Genomic DNA, 14,515 nt, shown 5'->3' with positions numbered 1-14,515 from the left:
CTTTGTCACCCAGGCTGGAGTGCAGTGGTGCAATCTCAGCTCACTGCAGCCTCCATCTCCTGGGCTCAAGGGATCCTCCCTCCCAAGCCCCTGAGTAGCTAGGACTACAGGCAGACACACCACCATGCCTAGCTCATGTTTGTTTGTTTGTTTGTTTGTTTGTTTTTGAGATGGAGTCTCGCTCTTTCGTCCAGGCTGGAGTGCAGTGGTGTGATTTCGGCTCACTGCAGCCTCTGCCTCCCAAGTTTAAGCGATTCCCCTGCCTCAGTCACCTGAGTAGCTGGACTACAGGCATCTGCCACCACACTCGGCTAATTTTTGTATTTTTAGTAGAGACGGGGTTTCACCACATTGGCCAGGCTGTCTCCAACTCCTGACCTTAAGTGATCTGCCAGCCTCAGCCTCCTAAAGTGCCGGGATTATAGGCATGAGCCACTTCGGCCAGCCTCCGAGCTCATTTTTGTATTTTCTGTAAACACAAGGCTTTGCTGTGTTGCCCAAGGCTGGTCTCCAACTCCTGAGCTCAAGTGATCCTCATGCCTCAGCCTCTCAATGTGCTGGGACTACAGGCATGAGCCACTGTACCCAGCCTGTTGTTTTTTATTAATGGAAACTTACTAGAAAACTGACAAAATCCAGGCCGGGCGTGGTGGTTTGCCCCTGTAATCCCACCACTTTGGGAGGCCAGGGCGGGTGAATCACCTGATATCAAGAGTTTGAGACCAGCCTGACCAACATGGTGAAACCCTGTCTCTACTAAAAATACAAAAATTAGCTGGGTGTGATGGTGCACGCCTGTAATCCCAGCTACTAGGGAGACTGAGGTAGGAGAATCACCTGAACCCGGGAGGCGAAGGTGGCAGTGAGCCGAGATCGTGCCATTGTACCCCAGCCTGGACAACAAGAGCGAAACTCCGTCTTGGTCTTGGAAAACAGACAAACAAATCTGACAAAATCTCAAAGATAATTATAACCCTTAGGGGTCCCAGATTTCTCCTCCTCAGGAAATGGCAAGGGGGTGTGGAGAGGGGCCGCCCGCTTTGGCTGGCTTAGTTTCCTTCCCACAACCCTTTCTGGAGAAACCCTAAATGCCCCCATTTTTTGGTCCTGGAAATTTCCTCCTGGAAATTTCCCTATCTGCACCCCCTGCCCTGTAGCTTAGGCTATTCAGCAGAGATTTGCAGGCTCCAGTAGGCGTCGGACTTACAGAGGCCAAATGTGACCATGTAAATTCCCGGGCCCACCCGTGACAGAGAGCGTGTGATTCAGCAGGCCTCCTGTGAGGCTGGAGGTTTGAAACCCGCGTCCCGTGATTGGGACGGGGATTGAGGGCCATATTCCGCGCCTGGCCAACAGAGGGCGCAGCGGGCTGGGCTCAGCGGTCGCCCTTTGAGAGCTTGTGTCTATAGACAGGTTGCTGTAATCAAGGATTTGCTGGTTAGACAACAGGCAAGGGGTGAGCTGGGTCCCCTTGGGCAGAAGCCTAGGGAAGGAAGCCCGACAACAGGAAAGAGGCTCACATCTGGTACTGGGCACATGGCTGGGCCTTGGTCCTCGTGCCCCTGGACTTCAGAGCTAAGAGGGGCCAGGGCCAGGCCTGGCCTGGAATCTGGATGGACCTGTTCTGCCCTAGGGCACGCCATTTACCCAGTCCTGAGCTCAGAGAGCGTCTGTCGTTCCCGTGGGAAAACCGAGACAGGGGCAAGGGCTCAGTGGCAACTGCTCTGCCTTCCAGACCAGGGCTCTGTCTTGCCGGGGCTGGGGCACAGAGTGGACCCCAGGAAGTTCTGCTATGAATCAGCTCCGAGGGCTCAGGGGACAGGACAGAGGCTGCTGGCCGAGGGAGGATGCCGGCCGGCGGTACCTACTTCCGCAGCTGCGGGTAGCCCTGCCTGGTGATTCAGCTTCCCTCTGAGGGTCCCCAGGTGGCGCCGCCCTGGACTGGGAGGCTGGGGAGGATGCTGGGGCTACGGAGGGGCGGTGGAGGTGCCTTAAGGGACTACGTAATCCAGCTCTGCTGGATGCTGAGGTTCTACGATAATTGTGGCCAGAGATCAGGTGGGCGCGAGACTGGTCCTGGGATGGGGCCTGTGGGCCCCTCCTCACTACCCTGCTTCTTGAAGATAGCCTGGGCGGCTGTGCGGGATACCCCAGTGTCTCCAGCAATGCGCGCTGATCTCCATGGGGGGCTCGCCTTGGCGCTGGGTGGGAAGAGACCTGCTGGCGAAGAGAGGCTGACCACGCCAGCTCGGGGTGGGGCTCTACTGGGCAGATGCACAGGCCCGGGGCAGAGGAGGGCTGATGGGGGAAATGCCAGGCCGATGGGGGAGGGGCTGTGAGCGGGAGGTGTTGGGGCGGGGCGAGACCTCCCTCCCCGCTCCGAGAGCGGGCCCTGGCCTGGGGCGGGGCGTGGCGCGGGGGCTCAGCCCAATTTTCCGTGTAGGGAGCGGGCGGCGGCAGCGGCGGCGGAGGAGGCAGAGGCGGAGGCGGAGCCAAGAGCGCACCACCGCGCCCGCCGTGCCGGGCCTGAGCTGTAGCCGGGCGTGAGTCGCAGCAGGAGCCACAGCCGGAGTCACAGCCGCAGCCAGAGCCGCAGTCAAAGCCTCCGAGAGCAGGAGTTGGAGCGCAGGCCCTGCTGGAACCGCGCCTAGCTCGCCGCCAGGCACCGGCCGGAGCACGGGCCGTGGTGTCAGCTCACTGCGCGGGCAGTGTGGGAGACAGCGAGCCCGCGACCCCCCAGGCTGGGCACCACCAGGCGCGGAGCCCGGATCGCCCCTCTGCCAGACCTGGTCACGGCCAGAGCACGCAGGAGGTCCCAGGGTCTGGATCTGCGCGCACCCTAATGACCTGGGGACCGAAGAGAAAAAAGGAACGAGGATTTCATCTAAAAGCATAGCGTGGGCACTAGGCGAGGAGGCGAGTGGAGACCGCCTGGCACGGGGCAGAGGTGCCTGGAGCCCACGCTTTAGCATCGGAGACCCTGGCATCCTAGCAGCCACGACCTTGGCTCTACCCTGAGTTGGAAACACAGCTTAGCTCCTAGACATCGCTGGCACAGGCCTGGCACAAGTAAGCAGTGTTCTCACCTGTCTGAAACGGGACACGGGGTCGGAGGAACCAGGATCTAGCCTGGCCCCAAGCGGGGCTCTCTGGTGGCCCAGAGGTGGTCATTGGGGAGCCTACCTCCTGCCCTAGCCCCACTGGTGCGGATGTGCCGCTGCCCGCCGGAGCACCATGATGGCAGGATGACCTCAACCGAAGTAGCAGCAGCAGCTGGTGGTGCTCGGGCAGCTGGGCCCCCCGAGTGGCCCCCTGGCAGCCCTCAGGCCCTCCGGCAGCCTGGCCGGGCCCGGGTGGCCATGGCAGCACTGGTGTGGCTGCTGGCCGGAGCCAGCATGTCAAGCCTCAACAAGTGGATCTTCACAGTGCAGGGCTTTGGGCGGCCCCTGCTGCTGTCCGCGCTGCACATGCTGGTGGCAGCCCTGGCGTGCCACCGGGGGGCACGGCGCCCCATGCCAGGCGGCACTCGCTGCCGAGTCCTACTGCTCAGCCTCACCTTCGGCACTTCCATGGCCTGCGGCAACGTGGGCCTAAGGGCTGTGCCCCTGGACCTGGCACAACTGGTCACTACCACGACGCCTCTGTTCACCCTGGCCCTGTCGGCACTGCTGCTGGGCCGCCGCCACCACCCGCTGCAGTTGGCGGCCATGGGTCCGCTCTGCCTGGGGGCCGCCTGCAGCCTGGCTGGAGATTTCCGGACACCTCCCACCGGCTGTGGCTTCCTGCTGGCAGCCACCTGCCTCCGCGGACTCAAGTCGGTTCAGCAAAGTAAGTGCCTGGGTGGCCAACTGAGAAGGTGGGGATCCTGGTGGGTGTGTGGCCTGGATGGCCCTGTGAGGGGTATGGCTGTTGTCCCATTTTACAGATGAGGAAACTGAGGTTCATGGCTATGGAGGAAGCAGAACTGAAGCTCAGAGAGGGCCAACAGCTCAGTGAGTTCCAGGCCCCAAACTCAGGCTCTGGAGGGCCAACTCGTGTTTATTTGTTTATTTACTTATTTAGACAGGGTCTGGCTCTGTCACCCAGGCTGGAGTGCAGCCGTGAGATCTCAGCTCACTATAGCCTCTGCATCCCGAGTTCAAGCGATTCTTCTGCCTCCACCTCCCAAGTAAGTGAGACTACAGGTGTCCACCACCATGCTAAGATAATTTTTGTATTTTTATTAGAGATGGCGTTTTACCATGTTGGCCAGGGTGGTCTTGAACTCCTCACCTCCCAAGGTACTAGGATTAGTGCGTGAGTCACTGCATCAGGCCAGCTTTTTTTTTTTTTTTTTTTGTATAGACACAGGGTCTTGCTCTGTTGCCCAGGTGGGTCTTGAACTCCTGGCCTTAGTGATCCTCCTACCTCAGCCTCCTGAAGTTCTGGAATTACAAACCGGTATTTAGTGATCTATGCTTTGACTAGCCCTTTATCTCACTGTTTTGTTCCCATTTGATAGATGAAGAGGCTTGCTTTGGGCCATGTGGCCAGTGAGCAGCAGAGGCAAGATCTGAACCCAGATAGGAGGACTCCATGCTTCCAAGAGATGTGGCCTAAGGCTTTAGACCCACAGGAGAGCCAGAAAGCATGGGCCAGGGAGAGAAAAGGAGGTAGAGCTTTGAGCTGGGATTTGGAAAGTCAGGGTTGGGCCTAAGTCTGGGGAGGTCTGATGTTTACTGGGAGCTACAGTGTGACAGGCTTGGTGCTGGGTGTTGACCTTGAGTTGTCATGGCAACCACCAACATTATCCCCATTTTACAGATGATGGGACTAAGACCCAGAGAAGTTCATGATTTGACAGGCCGGGCATGGTGTCTCATGCCTATAATCCCAGCACTTTGGGAGGCTGAGGCGGGAGGACTCGAGGCCAGGAGTTCAAGACCAGCCTGGCTAACGTGGTGAAACCCTGTATTTATTAAAAATACAAAAATTGGGGCCAGGTGCGGTGGCTCACGCCTGTAATTCCAGCACTTTGGGAGACTGAGATGGGTGGATCATGAGGTCAGGAGTTCAAGAACAGCCTGACCAAGATGGTGAAACCCCATCTCTACTAAAAATACAAAAAAATTAACTGGGTGCCATGGCAGGCGCCTGTAATCCCAGCTACTTGGGAGGCTGAGGCAGGAGAATAGCTTGAACCCGGGCGGCAGAGGTTGCAGGGAGCCGAGATCGCCCCACTGCACTCCAGCCTAGATGACGAGTGAGACTCCATCTCAAAAAAAAAAAAAAAAAAATGGGCCGGGCGCGGTGGCTTACAGCTGTAATCCCAGCACTTTGGGAGGCCAAGGCTGGTGGATCACCTGAGGTCAGGAGTTCAAGACCAGCCTGGCCAACATGGGGAAACCCAGTCTCTACTGAAAATACAAAAATTAGCTGAGTGTGATTGTGGGTGCCTGTAATCCCAGCTACTCAGGAGGCTGAGGCGAGAGAATCGCTTGAACCCAGGAGGCGGAGGTTGCAGTGAGCCGAGATTGCACTATTGCACTCCAGCCTGGGTAACAAGAGCGAAACTCCGTCTCAAAAAAAAAAAAAAAAAAAAAAAAAAAAATTGCTGGGCCTGGTGGCATGCACCTGTAATCCCAACTACTGGGAAGGCTGAGGCATAAGAACTGCTTGAACTCAGGAGAAGGAGGTTGCAGTGAGCCGAGATCATGCCACTGCACTCCAGCCTGGGTGACAGAACGAGACTCTGTCTCAAAAAAAGAAAGAAGTTCAGCCCAGCGCAGTGGCACACACCTGTAATCCCAGCACTTTGGGAGGATCATGAAGTCAGGAGATCAAGACCATCCTGGCCAACGTGGTGAAACCCTGTCTCTACTGAAAATACAAAAATTAGCTGGGCGTGGCAGTGTGTGCCTGTAATCCCTGCTACTTGGGAAGCTGAGGCAGGAGAATCACTTGAACCCAAGACGCAGAGGTTGCAGTGAGTCGAGATCACGCCACTGTATTCCAGCCTAGGGACAGAGGGTGACTCCGTCTCAAAAAAAAAAAAAAAAGAACAAAGAAGTTCATGATTTACACAGAGGTCACAGGGTCCCTAATGACGTGAAGCGTGGTCTATGTGACTCCAGATGCTGCCTCTGATGAAAGAGGGCAGCAGGGCTCTGGGCAGTTTAGGGTGGAAGTTCTAGGCCCAGACCCGCTAGATCATTCTGCCTGAGGGCTGGCTTCCCGCCTTTCCTACTGAGGAGCATCTGAGTCGCAGCCTCTACCCTTTCTCTGCCTCAACTCAAGGAGACATAGGGGAGGCCAGGGCGCCCACTCAGGGTGGGGAGGCCTGGGTTCCAACCATACCTTTGCTCATATTTGCTGGGCAACCTTGGACAGATTAGGATTTTATCTGGGCCTCACTTTCCTCATCTGTCAGTGAAGGAGAGTTGGAGTTGATGGAGTCTAAGGGGCCTCTTGCTCTCCCTTCCTGCCCTGAGATCCTGTGGCCCAGGCCTGGGAGAAGGAAGTGGACACTCCAGGAATGCTGGGCTGGGGTTGATGGCAGCCCACAGCCAGGGAAGATTGAAGTCAGAGTTCAGCCCTGCCCTGGCATATTCAGAGCTGGGACACAGAGGCCCTGTCTCTATCCTCCCTGGCCCCGAGGCAGGGCTAAAACCCAGTTCTATTTTTTGCCCTCAGGTTACATGATAGCTGGAGGCTGAGCACAGGCATGAGCTCTGGGCTTGAGTCTGCACTGGGAAACCTGACCTATGGGCCCCCCCGTGCAGGACACAGTGCTGTGAAGGTCCTAACCTCAAGGCCTGTGCTGCCCCTGCTGAGAAACAGTCAGTGCTCCTCACACTGGGACCCAGGCAGCCCCAACCTTCAGGAGGGGTTATGGCTGGCCAGGCCTCAGGCACTTGGGCATGGAGTGGCATGTGCCTGGCATCGGGCTGCATCTTGACTCCTGCCAGCTCCTTCCTTACCTCCCTCCCCAGTCTTAACTCCCTGACCCCTGGGGAGGTTGGGTCCTTGCTCTAGGCTCCTGAAGCACCCTCTGCTCACCCCATCATGGCTCCAAATGCCATGTGTGATCGCCACTGGGTTACATGTCTGCTGTCTGCCAGACAGATTTGGGCAACTCTGTCTTCCTGGAACCCAGCCCCGGGGCCTGGCAGAGGGTACATACTTTGTAAATTATAATTTTTAAATTTTATTTATTTATTTATTTTTGAGACAATTTCTGTCACCCAGGCTGGAATGCAGCAGCACAATCTCGGCTCACTGCAACCTCTGCCTCCTGGGTTTAAGCAATTCTTGTGCCTCAGCCTCCTGAGTAGCTAGGACTACAGGCTTATGCCCCATGCCTGGCTAATTTTTTTTTTTTTTCTTTTAGAAACAAGGGCTCACTATGTTGCCCAGGCGATCTCGGACCCTTGGCCTCAAAAGATCTTCCCTCCGGACCTCCCAAAGTGCTGGAATTACAGGTGTGAGCCAACATGCCCAGATGGATAGATTTACTGATGGCTCTGACAGGCGAGCCGATCTCATAGAATGGTTAGGCTGCATGGTTCAGGAGGGAGTTTAGGGGGCTGGAGGCCCCACTAACAGAGATGGAAGCCTTGCAGAGATGGGGAGGAACAGACTTGAGCCAGGGCCTGAGATAGGTTTTTTTTTTTTTTGCTCATTTGTTTGTTTATGAGAGGGTCTTGCTCTGTCATCCAGGCTGGAGCACAGTGGCTCACTGCAGCCTCAATTTCCCAGCCTCTGGCAATCCTCCCACCTCAGCCTCCCAAGTAGCTGGGACTATAGGCGCACCTCCATGCTAAGCTAATTTTTGTATTTTTTGTAGAAATGGGGTTTCATCATGTTGCCCAGGCTGGTCTCCAACTCCTGGACTCAAGTGATTTCCCCACCTCGGCCTAAAGTGCTGGGATTACGGGCATGACCCACCATATCTGGCCTGAGATAGCTTTTGAACGAAAGGAGGTTTCTACAGCAAGAGGCTCCTGGAGAGGCACCAGGGCCAGATTCAGAGTCAAGTGTATGTGGCTGATGCCAGCTCCATTCCTGAGAGCAGAGTTTGTGGGAGCAGAGGGCAAGTATCCAGAAAGAAGGCTGGGCATGGTGGCTCACGCCTGTAATCCCAGCACTTTGGGAGGCCAAGGCAGGCAGATCACTTGAGGTCAGGAGTTTGAGACCAGCCTGGCCAGCATGGTGAAACCGTCTCTACTAAAAATACAACAAAATTAGCTGCGCATGCTGGTGCATGCCTGTAATCCCAGCTACTCGGGAGGCTGAGGTAGGAGAATCTCTTGAACTGGGGAGGTAGAGGTTGCAGTGAGTCGAGATATCACACCACTGCACTCTAGCCTGCGTGACAGACTGCGACTCCATCTCAAAAAAAAAAAAAGTCAGATGCAGTGACTCACACCTGTAATCCCAGCACTTTGGGAGGCCGAGGTGGATCACAAGGTCAGGAGATCGAGACCATCCTGGCTAACATGGTGAAACCCCGTCTCTACTAAAAAATACAAAAAATTAGCCGGGCGAGGTGGTGGGTGCCTGTAGTCCCAGCTACTTGGGAGGCTGAGGCAGGAGAATGGCATGAACTCAGGAGGTGGAGCTTGCAGTGAGCTCGAGATCGCGCTACTGCAGGCCCAGGGGGCCTGCACGAGGAGAGTGCCGTCTTCCTACCCACAGAAAGGATGGGAAGTGGGGCACCAGCCTGCTGAGCTTGCTGTCAGCTGGACCCGCCCCACCCCCCCCAGCCGCATCACAGAGCAGGCGGACTCAACCCCTGTCCTCTGAGCTCTCAGGCTGTGTGTGATGGGGGAGATGCACTCAGATATAGAGATCACAATGGCAAAAGAGAAGTTCTAGAGTCAAGGTGGTCACAGGTGTTGGGGAGCGGTTGCTTCTTCCTGGGGAACCCTGAGAAGGCTGCCTAGGGGAGGAGGCGTGCAGCGAGGATGACAATCATGTAACCACGAAAGCAAACATTGGTCAGGGCCTCCCTAGGTGCCCACACCATGCCCAGCTCTTCATACTGATGGAGGAGGGAAGGGTGATCTGGGAATGGGAAACAGGCTGTCCCAGGGCACAGGGTGTCAGCCAGCAGGAGCAGGGTGTGGGGATCATGCCAGCTGCCGGGGTGAGCTGGCATCAAGGGCATCACACAGGGCATCAGGCCCTGTGTTCAGCACCTCACCTGTGAGGGCGATGTTGCCACCTGAACCACACTGCTCACAAGGAGACTGACGCGTGCAGAGACAGCGTCACACCGCCCGTGAAACAGCAAAAGGGACAAGCCAATAGCAGGCAGACAGGGTTTAGAGAAGGGTCAGCTGTTATCTGTGGCAGAAACCTGGGCTTGTTCCACTAGAAGGAGAGGTGGCAATGGGGCAGGACAAACAGGCTGACGCTTTGGGGTCCCCAGGCAGAAGTCAGTTGCCGCCTCTGACAGCGACTCACCGCCCTTTCCGTGGGCTGCAGGAAGGGGAGGTGGAGGAGTGGGCGGGAGGTACAATGGGTGTGAGGAGATGGGTGGGAAGGTTAGGACCTGCCTGCCTGGCTGCCTTGCAGAGGGTGAAATTTGCCAAAGGTGAGGTTCACCTGAAAACCCACACGCCTTCCTGTGATGGGACGTTTCATGTGGAAGCCACAGGCAGCTCATAACAGTGTTAACTTTCGAGCCTGCGAGCAGGAGGCATTCTGATTATCCGTGCATTTCTAGAAACGTTTCAGCCAGAGGGACTGTTTGTTGCCTAGAGAACAAAGCTAAAACACAGAATGAAATTGAGAGAGAAATAACATTTCCTATTCTAAGCATAGCCTATGAGTAAGCATCTCTGTGGCTTTTTGGAAAGTGTGTGTCAGAAAATGCATAGAGGCTCGCAGAGGCCTGGGAGGGGACCCGTGTCGACTACTCATCTCTCTCCACTAACTTGGCGAAGGCCCCACGCCATCCTTGCCCTCATGCAAATAATGTCATTTCAGCCAGGCGCAATGGTTCACACCTGTAATCCCAGCACTTTGGGAGGCCAAGCTGAGCACATTGCTTGAGTCTAGGAGTTTGAGACCAGCCTGGGTGAACCAGATGATGAAACCCCATCTCTACAAAAAATTTTCAGGGCTGATGGTGCATGCCTGTAGCCCCAGCTACTTGGGAGGCTGAGGCGGGAGGATCGCTTGAGCTCGGAAGGCAGAGGTTGTAGTAAACTGACATTGTGCCACTACACTCCAGCCTGGGCAACAGAACCAGACCCTGTCTCAAATAATAATAATAATAATAATAATAATAATAATAATAATAACAACGTCATTTCACCTGGGCACCCCTTTTTGAATTGGCTGATGGTGGCACGTGTACACGCAGGTATACACAGATATACAGTCAGACATAGGCAAAGCAGCAAGATTTCTCTCTTCCCTTACAAAGTGAAAAGGTTTCTTCTTAGTCCTGAATTCATCTTGACAAGCCCCAGTATTAGCAGGAAAAAAAAAAATGCTGATTATCAGTTATAAACAGTGAGTGAGAGCCAAGATCCCACAATGACCTTTTGTTCCCTTGTCACTCCAGTGGTCATAAGTGAATGAAGCAATGAATGGGTCACCCTTTTGACCCAATTTATTATTTTCTTTTATAAATTCTTCTTTTTTAATGCAAAGGCCCCCATGTAGCTAGTAAGTGGCAGAGCTGGGACGCTCTGTTGGCCTGCCCTTTCATGGTGGCTGGAACTGCAGTGTGGGAGTAATAAGGGCTGTGGTCCAGGTGGTTGGGGCCAGTTGATGCAGTCTTCGAAGCTGGGTTAAGAACCTTGGGCTGGGTGTGCTGGCTCACGCCTGTAATCCCAGCACTTTGGGAGGATGAGGTGGGAGGATCACCTGAGGTCAGGAGTTCAAGACCAGCCTGGCCAACATGGCAAAACCCCATCTCTACTAAAAATACAAAAATTAGCCAGGTGTGATGGTGCGTGCCTGTGATCCCAGCTACTTGGGAGGCTGAGGCAAGAGAATCACTTGAACCCGGGAGGCAGAGGTTGCAGCAAGCCGAGATCATGCTACCGCACTCCAGCCTGGGCAACAGAGCAAGGGCAGCCCCTGAAGATTTATTTTTATATTTTAGAGACAGGGTCTTGCTCTGGTCACTGAGGTAGACTGCAGTAGCATCACCATAGCTCACTATAGCCTTCCTCTGGGCTCAGGTGATCCTCCTGCCTCAGCTTCTCAAAGTGCTGGGATTACAGACACAAGCCACTGCACCTAGTCGATTTTTTGGTTTTTTTTTTTTGAGACAGGGTCTCACTCTGTTGCCCAGGCTGGAGTGCAGTGGTGTGATCTTGGCTCACTGCAACCTCTACCTCCTGAGCTCAAGATCCTCCTGCCTCAGCCTCCTGAGTAGCTGGGACTACAGGCACGTGCCACCACTCCCGGCTAATATTTGTACTGTGTAGAGATGGGGTTTTATCACGTTGCCCGGGCGGGTCTCAGACTCCTGGACTCAAGTGATCCGCCCTCCCAAAGTGCTGGGATTACAGGCATGAGCCACCACACCCGGCCTTTGTAATTTTTTTTCAGCCATTAGTCTTCATGCTTATTGATCATTTAGATATCCCAAGCAGATCATTGTTTCAGCTCGTGGGAGGCGGTTTGAAGTGGCTGATAACAGACTTATTTATTTTAGTTTAGTTTTTTATATTTACTGGGCATTTCCCATTTAAGAGCTTTACGTATATGCTGTCTTTTAAAATGTTTACAACAAGCGCATGATTAGGTCTGATTATTACCCAACTCTCCGGGTGAGGAAACTCAGGCTTACAGAGGTTAAGTGCCTCTCATGAGCCCAGGTCACAGCTAGTCAGGGGTGGACACAGGACACAAACCCAGGTGGTCTGACTCCAACTCTTGATGGTCACGTTTCAGATCAGGAGCCACTCGCCCTGCCTGAGGGGCCCGGGTAGACTTCTTAGCGGATCGGCCATAGGGGTCATAGTGGGGTGGCTGGAGGGGGTTGTGTCCCTCTGGGTGCTCATGGTGGTTGTCCTGTTGCAGGTGCCCTGCTGCAGGAGGACAGGCTGGATGCGGTGACCCTGCTCTACGCCACCTCGCTGCCCAGCTTCTGCCTGCTGGCAGGTGCAGCCCTGGTGCTGGAGGCTGGCGTCACCCCACCGCCCGCTGCTGGTGACTCTCGCCTCTGGGCCTGCATCCTGCTCAGCTGCCTCCTGTCTGTTCTCTATAACCTGGCCAGTTTCTCCCTGCTGGCCCTCACCTCTGCCCTCACCGTCCACGTCCTGGGCAACCTCACTGTAGTGGGCAACCTCGTCCTGTCCCGGCTCTTGTTTGGCAGCCGCCTCAGTGCCCTCAGCTACGTGGGCATCGCACTCACTCTTTCAGGAATGTTCCTTTACCACAACTGTGAGTTTGTGGCCTCCTGGGCTGCCCGTCGGGGGCTGTGGCGGAGGGACCAGCCCAGCAAGGGTCTTTGAGACCTAGGGGATCTTAGGAGCCACCTGGGATGGCCCTGGCCTGAATCCAACCCTCAGCCATGGCCATAGGAAGAATGGAAAACAGGGCTGGGCATGGTGGCTCACGCCTATAATCCCAGCACTTCCAGAGGCCGAGATGGGTGGGTCATCTGAGACCAGGAGTTTGAGACCAGCCTGGCTAACATGGCAAAACCTTGTCTCTACTAAAAATATAAAAATTAGCTGGGCATGGTGGCGCATGCCTATAGTCCCAGCTACATGGGAGGCTGAGGTGGGAGGATCACTTGAGCCCTGGAGATCAAGGCTGCAGTGAGCCAAGATCGCATGCCACTGCCCTCCAGCCTGGGAGACAGAGCGAGACCCTGTCTCAAAAAAAAAAAAAGTGGAGAACAGGCGGTGACCTCTGTTGGGGGCCATGGCAGGGAGGGGAGCTTTCTGGAAGCGCTGGCTTGGAGGTTGGAATGGGGACTCCCAGGGAGACCTGCCTCCCATCCCTGCCTGCCTCACCCCTGCCACAGACTCTGCTCACCACTGGATGGTGGGTCCGAGCCTGGCACAGTCCCTGTGCTTGTCAGAGTCATTATGATCAATATCAACTATGATGCCAAAAATTGCTGGGCAGACTCTGAAGACCTCAACGTGTTACGATGACGATGGTGATGATTCTTGGCGGTTCCACAATCCTTCCTCTTGGAGGGGAGGCAGCTAGGAGGCCCAGCGGGGGGGCTTCTATGCCGCTGGGCTCCCCTAGGGAGTTGGGGTAGTCTATGCCAACTGCAGGCAGCTGCTGTGGCCTCACCCCTGGGCCCCCCAATTTTGGGTCATCCATCCTCAAATACACTATTTTTGCTTGTATGCCTGTGTCATTTGTTGGGGGTACAGAGGGGATATAGGGAGAGCGGTAGGCTTCCCACACAGAAACTAGGACATCCTCACTTACCCTTACCCATCGCGGTCTGTCTGGCCCCCCACCCCGAGCCTAGTGCCATTCCCTCAAATCCCTCCACTGGCCAGGCCACCATTGCCCATCTTCTGGACAGTGGCAGTGGCCTCCCCCTTGCTCTGCCCTGGCCCCTCTACTCCATCTTACACACAGCCCCCTTCACCCAGAGGGATCTCACTAAAACATGTACATTCTGATGCTCCTCACTGCCCTTCGGACAAAGTCAGAATTTCCTACCCCAGAGCCCTAGTCCCTCAGGACATGGCACCTGCAGCCTCACCCAGCTCATCTCCCTTCCCCGCGCTCTGTCTTCTAGCCTCACCGACTTCTTTTGGTTCCCTGTGACACCAGGCCTGCTCAATGAAGCCCTTTGCACATGCTGTTCCCTCTGTTCAGTCCCCCATTCCTACAACAACCTCCTCCCTTCTCATGGCTTAAACCCTTGCCTGGAGGAGAAACCCCAAACATGCAACTCTTTTTAAAAAGAGAAATCCAGGCCTGGCGCCTTGGCTCACATCTGTAATCCCAGCACTTTGGAAGGCCAAGGCGGGCAGATCACCTGACATCAGGGGTTCAAGACCAGCCTGGCCAACATGTTGAAACCCCATCTGTACTGAAAATACAAAAAATTAGCCGGGCCTGCTGGCACGTGCCTGAGGCAAGAGAAATGCTGGAACCCAGGAGACGGAGGTTGTAGTGAGCCAAGATCGCGCCATTGCACTCCAGCTTGGCCAACAAGACTCAAACTCCATATCAAAAAAAAAAAGAAAAGAAAAAAAGAAGAAAAGAAAAATCCAGTCGCTTGAGGCCAGGAGTTGGAGGCTGCAGTGCACTATGATCATGCCACTGCACTCCAGCCTGGGTGACAGAGCAAGACCGTATCTCTTTGGAAAAAAAAAAAAAAAAGGGCTGATGAGGGTCTTGACAAGGGACTGTGCTCAGGAGGCTTGCAGGGGTGCAGGGGAGCAGGGCTCCCATGTAGGGGACCTAAGACAGGAGTCCCAACCCCCAGAGCTCCCTGACCCGCCAGCCAGTGTCAGCTTTGTTATTTACCTCTGAGCCTTTCCTTGGCACTTGTAACACTTAACTCTCCCCACCCAGCTACCGCTCC

At 55.1% G+C, this 14,515-nt stretch overlaps 1 protein-coding gene across 3 annotated transcripts; it reads left to right on the top strand.

Annotated features, from left to right (window-relative positions):
• Window positions 1-936: 936 nt before the first annotated feature.
• Window positions 937-13,316, top strand: SLC35E4 (solute carrier family 35 member E4). 3 transcript variants are annotated; one of them, XM_023185404.2, is made up of 3 exons: window positions 937-2,058; window positions 2,444-3,828; window positions 12,028-13,316. In XM_023185404.2, the coding sequence occupies exons 2-3, from the start codon at window positions 3,210-3,212 to the stop codon at window positions 12,459-12,461; spliced, it is 1,053 nt and encodes a 350-aa protein (XP_023041172.1). In that variant the 5' UTR covers window positions 937-2,058; window positions 2,444-3,209; the 3' UTR covers window positions 12,462-13,316. The 3 variants fall into 3 exon arrangements, with proteins under 3 accessions (XP_023041172.1, XP_023041173.1, XP_023041174.1); XM_023185405.1 differs by having other exon boundaries at window positions 1,438-1,456; XM_023185406.2 differs by lacking the exon at window positions 937-2,058 and adding an exon at window positions 7,370-7,460 and having other exon boundaries at window positions 3,088-3,828; window positions 12,028-12,567.
• Window positions 13,317-14,515: the final 1,199 nt, after the last annotated feature.

The sequence above is a fragment of the Piliocolobus tephrosceles genome, chromosome 19 (genome assembly GCF_002776525.5).
Source record: "Piliocolobus tephrosceles isolate RC106 chromosome 19, ASM277652v3, whole genome shotgun sequence".
Lineage (NCBI taxonomy): Eukaryota > Metazoa > Chordata > Mammalia > Primates > Cercopithecidae > Piliocolobus > Piliocolobus tephrosceles.
This window is presented reverse-complemented; position numbering and strand designations above follow the sequence as displayed.